Source organism: Elephas maximus, chromosome 24, assembly GCF_024166365.1.
Source record: "Elephas maximus indicus isolate mEleMax1 chromosome 24, mEleMax1 primary haplotype, whole genome shotgun sequence".
In the NCBI taxonomy this organism is placed as follows: Eukaryota; Metazoa; Chordata; class Mammalia; order Proboscidea; family Elephantidae; genus Elephas; species Elephas maximus.
Genome location: NC_064842.1, coordinates 26,517,439 through 26,537,637, shown reverse-complemented (window position 1 = coordinate 26,537,637; position 20,199 = coordinate 26,517,439). Strand labels below are relative to the sequence as shown.

At 38.3% G+C, this 20,199-nt stretch overlaps 1 protein-coding gene across 6 annotated transcripts in view; it reads left to right on the top strand.

Moving 5' to 3' along the window:
• Nucleotides 1-20,199, top strand: part of RYR2 (ryanodine receptor 2) — a 750,192-nt gene that overhangs the window by 704,755 nt on the left and 25,238 nt on the right. For all 6 annotated transcript variants that reach the window (XM_049868553.1, XM_049868552.1, XM_049868551.1 and 3 more), the window contains 8 exons: nt 855-2,152; nt 2,943-3,010; nt 4,669-4,816; nt 7,488-7,574; nt 8,205-8,423; nt 9,959-10,089; nt 12,215-12,257; nt 16,373-16,506. In XM_049868553.1, coding sequence (XP_049724510.1) covers nt 855-2,152; nt 2,943-3,010; nt 4,669-4,816; nt 7,488-7,574; nt 8,205-8,423; nt 9,959-10,089; nt 12,215-12,257; nt 16,373-16,506 — 2,128 coding nt within the window. The remainder of the gene's footprint in view (nt 1-854; nt 2,153-2,942; nt 3,011-4,668; nt 4,817-7,487; nt 7,575-8,204; nt 8,424-9,958; nt 10,090-12,214; nt 12,258-16,372; nt 16,507-20,199) is intronic.

Sequence of the window (20,199 nt, the reverse complement as noted above, 5' to 3'; positions counted from 1 at the left end):
GGATTTGAGGAAAATATCAGCATTTGTTCAAATATCTTTTTATGTGTTCATCTAATCACTTTGTAAATAAGATTTTGCACCTGTTATTATAATCGCTTTTTAAAAAATAGTTGTTTATTGTATTTTTGGTGAAGGTTTACACAGCAGTTCAGGTTCCCATTCAACAAAATTCTACATAAGTTGTCCCAGGACATTGGTTACATTCATCATACTGAGTGAACGTGCTTGTGTTTCTGTCCTGGTTATTCTGTTTCCGTTAGAGTAGTTTCCCTGCCCCGTCACCTTCTCATCTTTGTTTTGAAGGAGTTGTTGACTGGTTGGCCTCATATAGGTGATTTTTTTTAAAGGAGCACAGTAATTACAGGTGATACTCATTTTTTCTGAGCCAATTGTTATTTAGCTACAAGGGGAACTTAGCGGTTAATTCTGGTTCAAGATTTGAAGAGTATCTCAGGGCAACAGTCTCAGAGAGTCCTCCAGTCTCAACCAGTCCAGTAGGTCTGTTTATTTTGGAAATTTAAGGTTCTGTTCCACATTTTTCTCCCATTCTTTCGGGGTCCATCTATTGTGGCCCTGATTAGAACAGTGGTAGCTAGGCACTGTCTAGCTTTTCTGGACTCAGGGTAGATGAGACGGTGATTCATGTAGACTATTTGTCCTGTAGACTAGTTTCTGTAATCACTTTTTAAACTGTAGTGTACAATTATCCCTCCTTTCCTGAGACTTCGTACCTTGAAAGATAAACGTAGAGCCATCCTTGCTGCAGATGTTATAACTGTATTGCTATTTTCGCTGTAAACACTGGTTTTGCTAAGAATGTACATTTTGAACATATGCGTTTGCTTTGCCACCAGGTAATGTTGTTAATGGAACGATTGGCAAACAGATGGTTGATATGCTTGTGGAATCGTCTAACAATGTAGAGATGATTCTCAAATTTTTTGACATGTTCTTAAAACTAAAGGATTTGACATCTTCTGATACCTTCAAAGAATATGACCCTGATGGCAAGGGAGTCATTTCCAAGAGGGACTTCCATAAAGCAATGGAGAGCCATAAGCACTACACACAGTCAGAAACGGAATTTCTTTTGTCCTGCGCGGAGACAGATGAAAATGAAACCCTGGACTACGAGGAGTTTGTAAAACGATTCCATGAACCCGCAAAGGACATTGGCTTCAATGTGGCCGTCCTCCTGACGAATCTTTCAGAGCACATGCCCAATGATACCCGACTGCAGACTTTCCTCGAATTAGCAGAGAGTGTGCTGAATTATTTCCAGCCCTTTCTGGGCCGCATTGAGATCATGGGAAGTGCTAAGCGCATCGAGAGGGTTTATTTTGAAATCAGTGAGTCTAGCCGGACCCAGTGGGAGAAGCCCCAGGTCAAAGAATCCAAAAGGCAGTTCATATTTGATGTGGTCAATGAAGGAGGAGAAAAAGAGAAGATGGAACTTTTTGTGAACTTCTGTGAGGACACCATATTTGAAATGCAACTGGCAGCTCAGATCTCAGAGTCAGATTTGAATGAGAGGTCCACGAATAAAGAAGAAAGTGAGAAGGAGAAGCCCGAAGAGCAGGAGCCAAGAATGGGTTTCTTTTCTATTCGGACGGTCAAATCGGCCCTGTTTGCCCTCAGGTATAATATCTTGACCCTTATAAGAATGCTTAGTCTGAAAAGCCTGAAGAAGCAGATGAAGAAAATGAAGAAGATGACCATGAAGGACATGGTCACAGCCTTCTTTTCATCCTATTGGAGTATTTTTTTGAACCTCTTGCACTTTGTAGCCAGTGTTTTCAGAGGCTTTTTCCGCATCGTTTGTAGCCTGCTACTGGGAGGAAGCCTAGTAGAAGGTGCTAAAAAGATCAAAGTTGCGGAACTCTTAGCCAATATGCCGGACCCCACTCAGGATGAGGTGAGAGGAGACGGAGAGGATGGAGAGAGGAAACCCATGGAAGTTGCCCTGCCCTCTGAAGACCTGACAGACTTAAAGGAACTGACAGAGGAAAGTGACCTTCTTTCGGACATATTTGGCTTGGATCTGAAGAGAGAAGGAGGACAGTACAAACTTATTCCTCATAATCCCAATGCTGGCCTTAGTGACCTAATGAGCAACCCAGTCCCCATCCCTGAAGTGCAAGAAAAATTTCAGGTAATTTTTTCCTATTTCACAGCAGCTCTCTGAACTTCAGGTAAGTACAATAGATGGACTTCAGATCAGATTTCATGCCACCAGAGTGGTGTTAAGTATATGACTTAAATTTCCAAAGAGAAAAGGCTTTTTGGTAGACAAAGATAGCCTTTTAAAGATTTCTTACCAATTATTAGATTACTTTAAACTGTTAGGATGTAAGCTCAGGTGTCTGCCCTGATGAGATTAGTCCATTGAACCATCATTCCATCCATATTTCATGAGTACTTACCATGGACCTGACACCAGTGGCTATCAAAGAAAATTAAAAGAAGATGTGGTCACTGCTTTCAGGTTGCCTCAAACAGTTTACTAGAGAGATAAAACTAGCATATGACAAAATAGAAAATTATTAAGTGTTAAATAGGATACACATCAACAATAGGGGTTGGGTATGTTGAGAAAATGTAAACATCATAAGGTTTAGAGTAGTTAAATGGTCCTTAAGAGATAGGACTTTAAGTTGGTCTTGAAGGAGATGAATGAGATTCGAGTCAGTGGATGAAAAAGGAGGGTATTTCTGAAGTGTGGAAAGGACCAGAAGGTTTGTATGCACTGCCAGTGCAGTAGGTGAGTGTGGAGAAGAAGACGTTGGCACCAGTGGGATGAAAGGCATGCGTGGAAGTTTTATCTCCATATTGGTATTAGGGTGTTACTGGCAGGCTATGGTTTGGAATGTGATTACCTGTCCCTAACTCATTCAGAGGCGTTGTGTAATCCTGCTTTTCTTTTCCTCGTTGACTCATTCAAGGAACAGAAGGCAAAAGAAGAAGAAAAGGAAGAAAAAGAAGAAACCAAATCTGAACCTGAGAAAGCTGAGTATGTATGGTTTCTGTATGCTTTGCCTTGTTTCAGGAAGTCTCCTTTTCTTGTGCTCTCTCTTTGAGGGGCTGTAATGGAGAGTCTTGTCCTTTGTACACTGCGGAACCCTGGGCGTTGCACGGGAGCGTCATGACAAAATCCTGTATCTGCATGGAGAGGCTCTGACTGCGAGGACTGCAGTGCAACGACCTCATTCCGTTACAGGGATAGGCATCCACACCCCAGCTGCCCCTCCTGCCTTTTTCTCCTGGGTTCATGAGGGTTTCCTTTCTGTGTTTCCCTCTCAGCAGAAAAGACTCCAGTGATTCCATGTAATGCTGTCCAGAGATGAGATTGCCACAGTTCTGTCTTTAAACCCTGCTTATATTGCTATCCTTTTAAAGACCTGGGGAGGAAGCATTCCGGGTGCCCTTGCACAGAATCCTTGTAGAGCCACATGCATAAACGTGGCCTGGAGAGTTTGTTCAAAACTCAGACTCATGGGCCTCATCCCAGGGATTCGAGTTCAGCAGGTTAAGTGTGGGAGCCAGGAATTTTCTTTTTCACAAACACTTCCAGCGTTGGGGAACACAATTCTAACAGCAAGAATAAGAAGTGCCGAATCCATAAAAAAAAAAAAAAAAAATTTTTTTTTGGTACCTTTAATTCCTTCATAAAAAGGAATCCTCCATCTTTTTCAAGTTCATAAAAAGGAATCCTCCATCTTTTCAAGTTCATATAGTTTTATATGCAAAATTTTAAAAATTGGAGAAAAAACAAATTTTTAAGTACTTCTAGTGCCACTGTTCTCACATAGCGTTTTCTATTTTTGTCCTCTATTCTGTTATTTTCTTTGGCCTATTTTCATTGTCTGTTCTCTACAGTCAGCAGCATTCATTGTCATAGATCCTGAACTGTTGGATCAGTTGTGAAAATGACTATGTAAATGACTATTATAGAAAAATGTCCACATATGTAACAGGGCAAAACAAGGATCTCAATGACATTTCTTTTGCCAGTGTTAGAAAGAAAGTTAGTTATACGGCATATGGATCAAAGTTAATGTTAGTTTTTACAACACGAATACATGAATACACATATCCATACGTATACTTGCATGAAGGTTTGGTATTTTGCACCTACGAGGTTTTTAGATATTAGATTTCAGTGCTTCTAATTCCATTATTTTCTGCAAAATTAATGTATTGGCAGTCTTTATACACATGACCACCTAAGTGCATATATGCCTCTGATTTTAAATCTTACTGGCTACTCTGTGTTCAAAATTGAACATTGAAATTATCGTTTAAAAATAAAGCATGTTGGAAAGTTACAGCAAAATGAATTCTTCATTAAGTTATTCTCTTTTTAGTTAAATATTTTTTATTGCACAATTGGAAGGGAATCAGCCATTTATAGATAAAAACATCTTGAAGCCTGTAAAATGCCCTCCAGATATGAATTTCTCAGAATTACCCATCTATGGGGAGTTAAGATCAGTAGGAAACCCCACCCCTAATTCTAGCATTCTGAATATTGTAATTCATCGGAAATGAAATTAGTTTTCAAAAAAAAAAATACTATGATCTAAAATATTTGTTCACTTGTATATTTTTGCACAAAACATGTTTAGCTCTTTAGTTCCTTGATGCCTTATATTTCATTCATTTTCTCAGGGGAGAAGATGGAGAAAAAGAAGAAAAAGCCAAAGAAGACAAGGGTAAACAAAAGTTGAGGCAGCTTCACACACATAGATATGGAGAGCCAGAAGTTCCAGAGTCAGCATTCTGGAAGAAAATCATAGCATATCAACAGAAACTTCTAGTAAGATGTCTTAGAATGAATATTGTTACCGATACATAGTGAGACCATAATTTACAAAAAAAGAGAGAAAGAAGATAGTTCTTTATCTAGCGTCGTATACATTTTGCAGAAGTATGCCCCAAGTTAGTGAAATGCGTATTCATGTATAGATAATAAAGAAGAATAATTCTCTTTTCTGTTTACATCCCACAGTCAAAAATTCTTAAAAATCTTGTTTGAAAGTCACGTATTTGTGTATGTGTGTGTATGGCTTTTAAATATAATCCAACAACACATATTTAAAAAAAAAAAAAAACAGGGTTCAAACCAACAACCTTTTGATTAGCCGTTGACCACTACGCCACCAGGGCTCCTTACAATACACATGTATGTACATACATACATACACACCCATATGTTTTTAAGTAAAGAGGATAAAAGATGAGTGTGTAGAATAAACCTACAAGAGGTATTGACTAATAATTTAGACCTAGAAATTAAGAACACTCCTCAAAAAACCTTTGAAAGACCAAGTTGTATTTAGTGTTTTATAGCTCTTGAGAAATAAAAAATAGCCAATTAAGAAACTGGATGTATCATAAAACTTTACAAATCAGGGAAACGGATTGTCCTCACTACTTATATATTCTGACAGCTTATGTATATATAAATACATACAAGTTTTATATATGCAAAAATATTTTAATTAATAGTTTTAAATATGTTTCCTTAAACTATCTCATGTTTTCTCTATTTGTTTAGTAGAAAGCACACCGAACATAAATGCTTTCCAGCTAACCCTGGATAGACACGAATTTCATATGTAGTGATTGTTGCCATGGCTACATATGTAGCTATATTATAGGTGGTTAGGACATGAGGTTGGGTGGGTTCTGCAATACCCTGCAATAGTGGATATGGTGGACACCTGGAGGATATGTTTAACTAGAAGCTGTTAAACCAAGTAATTGAGGTTTTGCTTCCATCTCTCTGTCTCAGGAGCTCACCGCCTCCATGTTCCTGCTTCTTGTTGCAATCTGACTTTCTTTGCAGATCAGTTTGCATGCACAAGACTAATCACGGCCACATCAGAGCACCACCAGTCCCCTGCCCCCAAGTCTTTGTGACTTCCCAGCTTAGATCACTCGGCTAACTAACTCAGTCCCTATGACCCAGTTCCACTTTCCCAGGAGAACCGATGTGACTGACCCACTTTGGGGTTGGCAGCCACCCTTAGTCCAATGAGCTATGACAGTAAAGGCAGAGTGTGTGGGGTAAGATCACATCAGAGAGGGGGAAAATGAGACGTGCTATCATTTTGATATGGCTTCATGATAATAAAGCACTTGACATATCTACTTGGATATCTCATAGACACCTCACACTTAGTATTTTTAAAACAAAATACTTCCCTCTATATCTTATTTCTTTAAACCAATTTCTCCTTCAAGTTTTTGGATTTTGTTTTTGCTTTTCCAACTCAATAAATGGCACTAACCATTTGCATAGTTGTTTAAGCCAAAAATCCAGGAGCTAGGATCCTTGAGTCCTCTCTTTGCACCTCAAATACAACCGAACAGTAATGTTTTCAGCTCTTCCTTCAAAATAGATCCAGAATCAGCCCACTGCTTACCATCTCTACAACTACAACCCCAATCCAAGTCACCACTGTCGTCACTGTCATCATCCTGTGCTCCTGTAATAACTTGTAACTTGTCCCCTCACTTCCATTCTTGCCCCATACTATCTACTTTCCACAAAGTGGTCAGATAATCTTTCCAAATCACAAATCTGATAGAATCGTGCCTTCTTCAGAATACTCCAGGAGCTTCTTATCACATCAAGAATAAAATAATAATTATAATAAGATTAATAACTGACATCTTCTATTTGCCATGTACTGTTCTAGGGTCTTTTTGTGTATTAGCTCATTGAATTCTCTCAGTAACTTACGAGGTTGATTCTATTGTTATCCCCACTTTATGGATAAGAAAAGTGATGCCAGAAAAGGGATAGGGTGATTTGTACAAGGTCCCATGTCTAGTAAGCGAGTGATGGGGCAGGATTTAGGTTCATACTCTTAACCACTGCAATGTGATATTAAACACAAAATTTTTTCAGAGGCTTGCAAAACCCTGACCCCTGCTCACCTCTGAGACCTCATTCTTTACCACTGTCGTCTTCTCACTTTGTTTCCTTCTAATTATTCCTCAAACACACCAACATCATTCTGAGCTCAGGACCTTCACCCTTGATGCCCCTCTTTCTGGAACACTCTTCCCTGATATGCTTGTTGGGCTCACTCCCCTACCTCATTCAAGTTTCTGCTCACATGTCACATCCAGAGGTAAACTTTTACTGGCCACCTACCTGTATGCCCTTAACCTGTACCTTAAGACAGCACCCTCATGCCCTATGCCCTTAACCTGATGTATTTTCGTTTGTAGCATTTAGCATCCCTTGAAATTATGTTTTGTATTTGTATGTGTGCTTCTTTCTTATTTGTCTCCTTAATGGTGGCAGAAATGTTCGTATTCTCTGCTCTGTACTGTCTATAGCACCCAGAATGGGGCATGATACATATACTAGGCTCTCAATAAATATTTTTGAGTGAATGAATGAATGCTTTAATTGTCTGCAAAATTCAAGTCTCTTGATTCAGTGACCTTGTAATAATTTTTTTCACCTTCAGAACTATTTTGCTCGCAACTTTTACAACATGAGAATGTTAGCCTTATTTGTCGCGTTTGCAATCAATTTCATCTTGCTCTTTTATAAGGTACGTATATCTTAATGTTTTTAATAACCAGTGTATTACTGCAAATAGACTGAACTGAACTTAGAGATTTCACAGACTTACTAATGAACACATCTAAGCCTTTTCTAAAATATATTTTGGTGAAAGAGAGAAGCTGGGCTCAAACACATCACTGATAATCAGCTAAGGTGGAATAGATTTGTTCATCTGAAGTAATGGATGAAATGTGAGAAATGGCTCAGGTGAAGAGTGTTTAATTTGGCAGAGGGTTTACCCACAGTGTTCCTGCCTAATGTGACTGAATATTTTACTTGTTATTGTATCTGGGTGTGACATACCTCTCTATTCACTTAAATTATTTGGATAACTGAAAAGCCAGCTTACCCATATGATTTTTCCCTGCCTGTGTTGGAATCCTCATAACTTTTGGCTGGTTTAGAAAGAACTCAGCAGAGTTCAAGTGTGTTCATGATTTTCTTTTGGGTTTTGAAAAGCTGTCTTTTTAGCCTTTGCTTTTAGTCCTTTCATTATTCAGTGGTTTTATATCCAACTTCGTATACTATTTGCTGAAAAAGCTTTATTTCCATTGTCTTTTGTTTTACAACATCTTAAATCCAGTGAACTGACTCTAATTTAAATGGTTTGAATTAGGTCTCCACTTCTTCTGTGGTTGAAGGAAAGGAGCTGCCCCCTAGAAGCTCAGGTGAAAATGCCAAAGTGAGCAGCTTGGACAGTGGCTCGCAGAGAATCATTGCCGTTCACTATGTCCTGGAGGAGAGCAGTGGCTACATGGAGCCCACGCTGCGCATTTTAGCTATTCTCCACACGGTCATTTCTTTCTTCTGCATCATTGGATACTACTGCTTGAAAGTAAGATAGTAAGGCACCAAGGTACCTGTGTGCGTCGGTGTGTGTGTGCATGTCTGTTGCAGGTTGGACTTCTCAAGGAGCAGATCTGAAATAGGAATTAGAGTGTGCAAAGTCTACTAGGGAATGTTCTCTGAATCAACGCCTGTGGGGCAAGGGAAGGACACAGGATGGGGCAGAGGGAAATGTTGGTGTATGCAGTAAACACAGCGGGGTGTAGGCACAGGCCCAGCCTTGAAGGCGGATATGCCCCTTCAGGGTTCTCTTAGATTGGGCCAAGGAAACTTGGCATTTATATCCCCACACTGACCAATCCTTGGCTACAGGCTGCCCTGGGAAAGGAATATGGCCTTGGGCTGTTTCTACTGTAGCTTTCTTTCACATACTGATAACTATTCACATAATGGACAATTTCATCTATGACTGGCCCCCACCTCTCCCCCATCCTCAGTGCCTCACAGCAGTGGTCCAGTGTACTTACAAAAATGCATCATATGGAACCAATAAGTCATTTTGATTGTTCTGTTATTGATTATACATATCTACTACCATCTTTGGCAGAAATGCTTCACAGTTTATTACAGTTTACCCAGAAATTAATGCAGCTCTACAACTAAACTCTACCTACAGCCCGGGTAAGGGAACAATGTAATTTGGTGAATAGCACCCAGGGTAGTCTCCCTGGAAGCTCAGGGCTGCCCATTACCTTTGTAAGCCTCTCAATCTTTTTGAGCAAGATGCCTTTTCGTTGTAACCCTTTTACCTTACTGTCCTCAGCCTCTGCTTCTGAAGCTTCTAAACATCTCTGGAAAAACCAGGGCCCAAGAATAAAAGACTGGAATGTAAAAGTTTCTGCAGAAACTCCTCTCCTTCCCTTTTCTTCCCTTGTTTCATGGGGGGAATATGCTTGGATGTTTTCAGAATATCTACATCTTTATTGTATCTGTGTCTTTTAGAAAGTCTGTTCATATGAAAAGAGAATCAATAAGCTCTGGAGACATTTGGCAAACCTTTTTGGCTGATGTTGAAATTAAAATTTGTCTCAAAATAGCATGTGGGCAGGCAGAGCATGGAATTATTAAAGAGATTTCTCAAATAAAACTCTGCATCTTTTAGTAGTAGGAATTTTGGAACATAAGTAAGATTTCTCTATTTTATTACATTTATTCATGTTGAACATATATGTATGTGTATATATATTTATGTATACAAAAGAAAAACATGATTTTAAAGAAAAACATGATTTTGCACAATCGTCTTTTTCTCTTTGGTATTTAAAAGTAGTACCATTAGTGCAATTATCTAGGAATTCCTGTGTTTAAAAACATATGCATATATAATCTATCTTCTGTTTTTTTTCAAAATCTTCTAGATGCTTCTTGCTCCCTAAATAGAGTTGATTCATTTTCACTCAATTTTTACCCTCTTCAAAGTACATAGGAAGTATTTCTTTCCAGAAGCTGTTTTATAAAGATAGAAGCCACAGGAGATGCCAATGAATCTAAACTAATTTTAACATGTTTATTTTTCAAACGTAGGTCCCATTGGTTATTTTTAAGCGAGAAAAGGAAGTAGCACGAAAATTGGAATTTGACGGGCTCTATATTACAGAACAGCCCTCAGAAGATGATATTAAAGGCCAGTGGGATAGACTCGTAATCAACACACAGTGAGTAAAAAATTATATGAGATATTTCTGTGCTCAAAATTTCAAGACATGAAAGTACTTTGCTGGCTTTCCTGCAGGTTTGCCAGAAGTTTAGCAGAGGTAAATAACAGTTGTGTATTTAGCCAAGAAAATCAGAAGACTAAGCACCTCGGCCTTCTAATGGATGCCATCAGTTTTTGCCCACTGTGCTCCCAAGTCCTTAATCAAAAATGACTTTGAGTCCATCTCCGCAGCACGGACGGAAATAACATCCATTACTCAGCGCTCAGGGAAGTGTGTAGCTGGGAGTGCACAGCCTGCAGCAAGGGGTTATCTCATCAAGAAGCGCATAGGAAGCAAAAATTATTCATTAAGGAAAGAGTTGTAGCATTAAAGGCAAAAATATTGAATTTCACACTTTTAATGGATCTGAGTTGTAAATCTCAAAAAAACTAGCTAAGTAGTGTGTCATGTAAAATATAAGACCAAAAAAAAAAAAACTTTTCCTCTCCAGTAATTTGGCCTTGTGAGATCAAAGTCCAAACTACTAGCTGCTGTTCCAGGTATAAACCCATCACAAGTGTATAATTTTCCACCATAAAAAATATTAGTGATGCAGTATTTTTTGAGTAGTTTAGTTTACTACTCAAGAGTGAACTGTCTTACTATCACAGCCTCCACCAGACTGAGTCCAGTACAACTAAATGGCATCCAGCTACCACCACTGACTGCTCTGACAGGGATCACAATAGAGGGTCCTGGACAGAGCTGGAGAAAAATGTAGAACAAAATTCTAACTCATAAAAAAAGACCAGACTTACTGGCCTGACAGAGACTGGAGAAACCCTAAGAGTACAGCCCCCGGACACCCTTTTGACTCAGTGGTGACATCACTCCTGGGGTTCACCCTTTAGCCAAAGATTAGACAGGCCCATAAAACAAAACGAGACTAAACGGGCATACCAGCCCAGGGGCAGGGACTAGAAGGCAAGAGGGGATAGGAAAGCTGGTAACAGAGAACCCAAGGTCGAGAAGGGAGAGTGTTGACATGTCATGGGTTTGGTAACCAATATCACAAAACAATATGTGTACTAACTGTTTAGTGAGAAGCTAGTTTGTTCTATAGACCTTCATCTCAAGTACAATAAAAAAAAATTAATACACTTTTTATGTTAAAAAATAGACAAAGACTGAAATGTCTTCTCTCTACTATGATTAGTCTTTCTTGATCTTGAAAAATTATCAATTCTAATAGGTTCTGAGTTTTCAAATGGGGTTCATGTAATTTACAGACTATAAATGATTAAATGCTCAATTTTTGTTTTAGCAACTCTACCCATTACAAGGAAACCCTGGTGGCGTAGTGGTTAAGTGTTCTGGCTGCTAACCAAGAGGTCGGCAGTTCAAATCCGCCAGGCACTCCTTGGAAGCTCTATGGGGCAGTTCTACTCTGTCCTATAGGGTCGCTATGAGTTGGAATTGACTCAATGGCCATGGGTTTGGTTTCAGTGGGTTACGCATTACAACAGGAAGGCCTGGTGGTGCAATGGTTAAGTGGCTCCAGGGGAAAAAGAAGTGACAATTTTGCTTCCATAAAGATTATAGCCTAGGAAACGCTATAGATGCAGTTCTACTCTGTCACATGGAGTTGCTATAAGTTAGAATAGACTCCATGGCACCTAGCAACAACACCCATTGCTACTAAATCTAGTCAAACCTATCCCATTTGTTAGTATGATATGCCATGCCAAAAGTTTAGTTGAGGATGACTAGAAAAGCAATGACAGATTTCTAATATGTTAATTTTAAGGCAGTTCACAAAGAAATGTAGAGATTGACAGGTTATAACTAAAATAACAAATACAAAAACACTGCTTAGTAATAAATATGGTCATATTCTTCCTCATTAAAATTTTACCCCATAGTCTTTGTTTGTGATTTACCATGTATATATGTATATATTCATATTTGAAATAATATTTCCTATACTCCTGATGTAGAAAACCATAGGATAAGATAGTAAGGATGGCAGGATATACATTTGTATATTATTTTTGTATATTTTGTAAGTCCTCAGGAATCTGTTAGCATTTACCATTTTTCTAAAACTGAGACTGTTTTACTTCTGTGCTTTTATTTCTTTTAGGTCATTTCCCAACAACTACTGGGACAAATTTGTCAAAAGAAAGGTAATGCTCCTTAGAAGGAATTCATTCTTCCGTAAAGTGCAGTTTTTCATTTTGAACTTGATGTGATGTGTATGTAGAATGGGATATTGAAGTGGGCTTTCTGTGCCTGCTAATGTCATTTTAAAATGGCAATGGAATTGAATATGAATGCCAAAAATAACATTTAAGAAACCCATTCTCTGAAGCTTCAAAATAAACAAGCTGGGCTTCAATCACTCCACCCTGTGACTCAAGTGAATTAGCGGACTAGGCCCACAGCATTAACAAGAATTGGTCAGAATATTCTTGGAAATTGCTCAGAAACCTAAGGGGGCTGAAGGCTGTTTTCTGATAAGACACCTATGAATAACTAGGGCTGGGATCCTCAGGTACACAAGAAGTGAAGTTGTTGGATGACAACAAAAGACTGAGTCTTATTTACTGTATATAACTTCAAAGTTTTTTTCTTTTGCTGCTGACTGCATTGCTGCAGAGGGTAGTAGAAAGAACACCAAAATGGAGCTCAGCTCCCGGCTGTGGCGCTCACTACAGCTCGGATTTTAAGAGCTTGTGATCATCAGTGTGGTCTCAGTGATCACGTCTGCCCTACCTACCACCCAGGATTTTTCTTTTTCTATTCTTGAATAAAATAATGTATATGACAGTGCCGGTGCATTATAAAAAAAAAAAAACAATAATTATTTTTTTGATTCTTTACTTATTTCTTGAATGGCTCTAATTGCCGAACTGACTCAGTTCAGCTGACCTTTCGTAATGAGTTCTGGCTCAGGTAGACATTCAGAGTAAATGGCCAGCAATGCCTGCGGAAGGAAGTGCGCTTTCTGCCTTTGATTCCACCAGGTTACTCAAAAGGCAGTTGGCACCTGGCAGCCTGCGGACTTTTTGTTACAGGTCTGAGAGATGTGGAGTATGCTCCGGGAATATAAACTATGCCATTAAGCACACTGACATCTTTTTCCTTATAGCAACACTTTTGAGATGAAAGAAGCAGTGGGTTTGTTGGTTTTTCTTGTGCTGCAAGTTTCTTGTCTCTTTGCGATCATGGAGGGGCTGCCTGGCATTTTGAGTAGCACTGCATTAAGGTATATGAACCACATCCAAATGAGGCAGAAGCTTTCAAATAATAATTTTTAACAAATAAACACTTCATTCTTAATTATTTAAGAGAATAGAGAAGTTTCTAAATTATTAAAGCAAGTGTTTGGAAGGAAACTGTACAATTATAATCAAAAAAATAAATAGTCATGGCAGCTGTTTCCTCAGGCTGCCATAACAAAGTACTACAAAATGAAGGGCTTAAAACAGCAGCCATTTATTCTCTCACAGTTCTCAAGGCGAGGAAGTCTGTATTCAGGCTGTCGGCAGGACCATGCTGTCTCTAGGCTCTAGGGCAAGATTCCTTTTTGTCTCTTCCAGTTTGTGGTAGCCCCAGGCCTTCCTGGGCTTGAGGCAGCATCACTCCAACCTCTGTCTTCACTTGGCCTTCTCCTCTGTGTCTGTCTCTGTGTCTTGACGTGACGTTCTCCCTGTGGGTCTCTCTGTCTGTCTCCTCTTTTTATAAAGAATACCAGTCATATTGGATGAGGGCCCACCCTGCTCCAGTATGACCTCATGTTTCATACTTAGCTAATGAAATACCCTATTTCCAAACAATGTCACACTTACAGGCACTAGGGGTTAGGGCTTCAGCGTATCTTTTGGTGAGACACACACAATTCAGCCCGCAATAGCCACTAAAACTATTTGTGGCTTTTCTTCTTTAGTACCCAATTTGTTTTCCAGGGAATGGGAGTGAAAATACATCGAGAATTCCTACTTAGATCAGCATGCCCCATATTTAGTGCTGTGAGAATAATGCAAAACAAATCATTTTAATTAACCTATATAATGTATGTTTGTATCGTTTTTAACTACCATGGCTCTTTGATGTTTTCTTTTAATTTACCTAACATATACTTTCATAAAAAGCCGTTTTTTATTTCTACTAATCCTATATATCTGTTCTTTCCGTCCATTTTTATTTTGTCTTTTCTTCATCCCCTCTAATTGTTTTACTTTGACATTTCCCTCCTCCTTTCCCCTCTTTCGTATTTTCCTTGTTTCTCCTGCATTCGTCTCTATTCATTTTCCTACTCCTCTTTTCCCTTTTTGTTACCAATTATAGATAGTCCTGACTTACGATGTATTTGAGTTTTGATGAACCACACTTATAAACGTCTCTTTCTGGGTTTTTTTGTACATCTTATCTTTAGTAATATGCATGTATGTATGTACGTATTAAAATATATCTGTAAATTTATATGTAATGTTTTCAACCCCCAAAGGCAAATAAAGATTGGATTTATAAAGATACTGATAATAAAAGGCAATAATAATGAAAACTAAAAATAAAATTAGGCATTCAACTTACATCAGAACTGGCTTACAACGGAGTTGTCGGAATTGAACCCCATTGTAAGTCAGGGACTACCTGTGTTTCTCCTCCTGCTCTTCTTTCATTACTTTTCTTCTTCCCCATTTTTTGTCATTGTGTGGAATTGTTGTGATACATGAACTTTAGGCCCAGAGTAGGTATATCACAGAGTTTGATGTATTGAGCTCAAGTTATTTGGCTTTGGCTGAGCCACGGTGCACTGCGAGTCCACATCTAAGGCCCTCATCTAAATGCACGACCAATGGGCAAAGCCAAGCAAGTGCAACACACCAAAGATGGAGCGGGGGCAAGAAAGCCGAGGGGATATGTTGTTGTTGTTGTTAGCTGCCCTCAAGTCAGCCCCCAGCTTATGGTGGCCGCATGCACAAAGGAAGGAAACGCTGCCTGGTTCTGTGCCATCCCCATGATCTGTTCGGGATGGGATCCCTAGGATTCTTATTGCCTGATTTTCAGAGGTAGATCACCAGGCCTTTCTTCCTAGTCCATCTTAGTTTGGAAGCTCCACTGAAACCTGTGCAACATCATGCAACATGCGCGCCTCCACTGATAGATGGGTGGTGGCTATACATGAGGTGCCTTGGGAATTGAACTCATGTCTCCCACACTGAAGGCAAGAATTCTACCACTGAACGACCAGTGATTTACATCCAGAAAGGATGCCACTATTGTAATGTCCAAGCCTAGTGGCAGTGGTCTGTGGAGAAGATAATTGGCTGTGGAGTCAGACATTACCTGGGTTACTCTGACCCCACTTCTTGCCAAGTTTAACAAACTTGGGCATGATATGCTTTCTAAAACACAGTCTCTTTATCTACTAAATGTGATGATAATAACATGAAATTTATATATTGTGAAAGTCATATGAGGTAAAGGAGGTTAGACTTCTTAGCATAATTCCTAGTAGCAAGTATGGATTTGGTAGAGGTTACTTTCTTTCCCATTTCCTCCTATTTCTTAAGCTTGTCCTTTAGTCCGTCCTCTTCCTTTCACATGATTCCCTGTTATGAATTGAATTGTGTCCCCCCAAAAGATATATGAAAGTCCTAACCTCTGTACCTATGATATTTAGGTTCCCTGTTTGGAAGTAGAGGTTTTCTTTAGTTACGTTAATGATATCATATGGAATAGTGTAGGTCCTAAACCTAATCTCTTCTGAATGGTGTCTTATAAAAAGGGAAAACAGACAGGGGGAGATACACACAGGGGAGAGAGATCATGTAAGGAATTGACTACAAGCTAAGGAACTACAAGCCAAGATAAAGAGACTGTGTTTTAGAAAGCATATCATGCCCAAGTTTGTTAAACTTGGCAAGAGGTGGGGTCTAGACCCTCCCCTAAAGCTGATGCTCTGATTGAACTTACAGCCTCCACAACTATGAGACAATAAATCCACAAAACACTTCTGATATTTTGTTATGGAAGCCCTAGAAAACTAAGATGTGCTCTCTTTTGAATTAGAAATCTTGTTTCTTAGATAGATATGATTTAAAATGCTATAAATTTGTTTAGACCTTAAGCAATGTGATCACAGAAGGTGAACCACAAACTAGATTTTTAAATGAACTTTCAAATATGAGAAATATAAAGTAATAAAAATATTTAGATGTTTGTATCCAGATACATAGATAATGTTATTTATTGCTTGAAGCCAGTAAAACTTTGTTTTTTTCCTGCCTCCTAGGTTATGGATAAATATGGAGAGTTCTATGGCCGAGATAGGATCAGTGAATTATTGGGCATGGACAAAGCAGCTCTGGATTTCAGCGATGCCAGAGAAAAGAAGAAGCCAAAGAAAGACAGTTCCTTATCAGCTGTGTGAGTATTATTTCTGCTCTACCCTATAGGTTTAGGTTGAAAGGAGAAAAAAAAAAAAAAAATGACACATTTCTGAACTTGCTAGTGCACTGATTTTGTTTTTCTTTAATGTCAGAGAAATAGACAGAGGAGGGAAACAGAAAATTTATATAAACTCTACTTTTCCAATTCTTGATGTTTGAGATATGGATTGATTGGGTTATTTTCATTCATTTTGGAAGGTTCCTTTTTTATTACTTACCTGAATCAAGAGAAAATAAAGAAGATCCATGCTCTTAATTTAATTTGCCATTTCTACCTTTATATGAGATGTAAGTCAAAGTAAGACATACATAGTGGTACACTATATGGCTATGTTTCATGGTATTGCCTGTTTGAAAAGAAATTCTCTTGTATTTTAGAAAAAGAAACTGTAGCTCTTTTATTAAAGACGTTCCAGGTTCATATTCTTTTATTATCATTACTGTATTTTATTTGAACAGTAAAGACAGTGTGCCAGAAACTACTATATTGCCATATTTTAAAATAAGGCACTGTTAAGAGAGTGCTTGGATTGAATAGAATATGTTTTGATATAACTAGAAGAATGTAATCAGTTGAAATGAATTTACCGTAAGACTGAATGAATACACACACACACACACACATATTTAGTATATATGTAATATGTATATACATATATAAATATGTATTTTTTTATATAAATATAGATAAATCCATTATCATCAAATCAGCTCCAACTCACAGCAACCCTATAGGACAGAGTAGAACTGCCTCCATAGGGTTTCCAAGGACCGGCTGGTGGATACAAACTGCCGAGCATTTGGTTAAAAAAAAATTTTTTTTTTTTTTTGAAAACTTTAACTAGATAGGTACATATGCACACATATACATACATACGTGTGTGTGTGTGTGTGTATATATATATACATATATATATATATATATAAAATCTGGAAACTGTGATGGCATAGTGGTTATGAGCTATGGCAGTTCGAATCTATCAGGTGCTCCTTTGGAAACTCTATGAGGCAGTTCTCCTCTGTCCTATAGGGTCTCTATGAGTCAGAATCGACTCAACAACAATGGGTTTCAAGGGTTTATGTAAAATTTGATCCACTGAAATTCTGGAATAAACCTGAAGTATGCTAACTTTCAAAATTGTAATTTCTTAGTATAGCCATTTAGCAATTTTAGAAGAAATGTAATAGTTTCCTTCCCTTCAAAACATGTCAGTCTTTCCTGTCTGTGTATTTATGCTCTCAGTCAATTAGAGATGTGATGATTACTTTGAAAACATAGATATTTATGGTTCTGTAGATCAGTATTATTTTTTCTTAGGTAAATATTGTAGTTATCATTTAAAAATATTTTAGATGACCTATCTCATTGGTCATATGCTTTTTATCTGCCTAAAAACTTGTTAGAGCTACTTGAGTCTTTAAAAAATACTGTGAAGCCAGCTGAAAAGTAGTTAGATAAGTAAATATATGGCAGAAACTGAACTTACATACAAAATATTATTTGGGAACTTTAGGAAACAAATGTAATTCTTAAAGACCATGTCACTGTAGGTAAGATGAACCAACCACAGATTCACAGTCTTTAGGAACCAAGGCCCTTCTTTAGAATATCATGTGTCATGAGGACTGTGGTGTGTGTGGAACCCAGCTTCCCACTAACATTTTCAGATCCCTGATGAGTGATGTAAAATTAAATCATTTACTGAATTATGCATTTTCTATGGTCATATTTGTGACTCAAAATACATCGGAAGATATCGAAGGACTGTTTTAGACTAATTTTAATATGAATAAATAGCTTTAAATTGGTGCCATTTTCCACTGATTTACATAGCAAATGTTTATAAATTTGACTCCTAGCAAAATACCAAAAAAATGGATGTGGAGAATTTATCAATGGCCTTTAAATATGGATATTAAAATAAGAAGAATAAAGCTAAATGTTAATGATATATATTACTAGGAAAAAGATTTACAGGTCATGTCCCTTTACTAAGGAAACCCTGGTGGCGTAGTGGTTAAGTGCTATGGCTGCTAACCAGAAGGGTGGCAGTTTGAATCCACCAGGCACTCCTTGGAAACTCTATGGCACAGTTCTACTCTGTCCTATAGGGTCGCTATGAGGAGTTGGAATCGACTGGATGGCAACGAGTTTGGTTTTTTGGTTTGGTCCCTTTACTAAAGCATTTAGAAATGCCAAGTTTTAAGGTATTACCTGGTTTCCATGTAAATAGTTATCTTAATGTGAGCATTTATTTACAAGCATGATTCATTTATTTGTTTCTACATGTATTTATTTACCAATCAAACGCTTACATAGTGCTTGGCATGTGCACTTTTAAACAGGTGATAGTTCAGGTTCTGCAGGTAGAATAACCTCTGGCAGCCAGAAGGGCTGCGTGCGTCTTCAGTTGTGTCTTCACTTGGTAGGAGGCAGGTCACATCTCAAAATCATGGAGCAAAATTCCTCAGCTCTGGCTTACAGTTTACCCCGACCCAATCCCTGTGGCCAAGGGAAATGCCAGGCCCTGATTGGCTGATGTCAATGGCGGCCACTATTGGTGAGGAAGCAAAACAGACTACAAAAAAGAAAGGCTGCTGAAAGTAGTTGGTAGCAAACTTGGCATTCCAACATATGATAGGGATAAAAATAACTAGTAAGAACAAGATTTTTTTAAGTCATGAATAAACTACCATGGGAATTTCAGACATCCTGATAATAAACCCTTATTTGGTTTTAGATTACTTTAATGGAAAATAATCATGCTCTCACATGAGCAAATTTCCCCATGATTTTTTTTTCATTGCTTTGTTTTTGTGTAAGAAAAACTATTTTGCAGTGAAACCTATTGTAAACATTTACGGAACTTTTTAAAAAGTGCCTTTAGCAATAAAATGCATTAGTTATAGCTTAGGGCATGTTATTTCTTAAAAAATCCAGAGGCCCTGGTGGCGAAGTCGTTAAGAGTTCAGCTGCTCACCAAGAGGTTGGCAGTTTAAATCCACAAGCTGTTCCCTGGAAATCCTACGGGACAGTTCTACTCTGTCCTAAAGGGTCACAGTGAGTTGGAATCGTCTCAGCAGCAATGCGTTTGGTTTTTTTAAGGTAAATGTAACTCTAACTTTTAGGGGTTGTCAGATTATTCTAAAAAAAAAAAGCCCATTGCTGTTGAGTCAATTCCAACTCAAAGCAACCTTATAGGACAGAGTAGAACTGCCCCATTGAGTTTCCAAGGAGCATCTGGTGGATTTGAACTGTCAGCCTTTTGGTAGGCAGCCATAGCACTTAACCAGTATGCCACAAGGGCTTCTACTTACTCTAGGCACTTATAAATTAACATCAGCCTAATTAAAAGAAAAGTAGACCTGGTGGCGTAGTGGTTAAGCCTTGGCTACTAACCAAAACGTTGGTGGTTTGAACCCACCATCTATTCCACAGGAGAAAGATGTGGCAGTCTGCTTCTGTAAAGATTACAGCGTTGGAAACCCTATGAGGCAGTTCTACTCTGTCCTGTAGGGTCACTATGAGTAGGAATCGACTGGAAGGCAATGGTTTTTGTTTTTTAATTAAAAGAAACAATGAAGGAAGTAATCAAAGACTAAAACATAAAGGCTAGAGGGGCGAGTTTGAAAATAACACTAACATTACATTATGTTACATCATATCCTG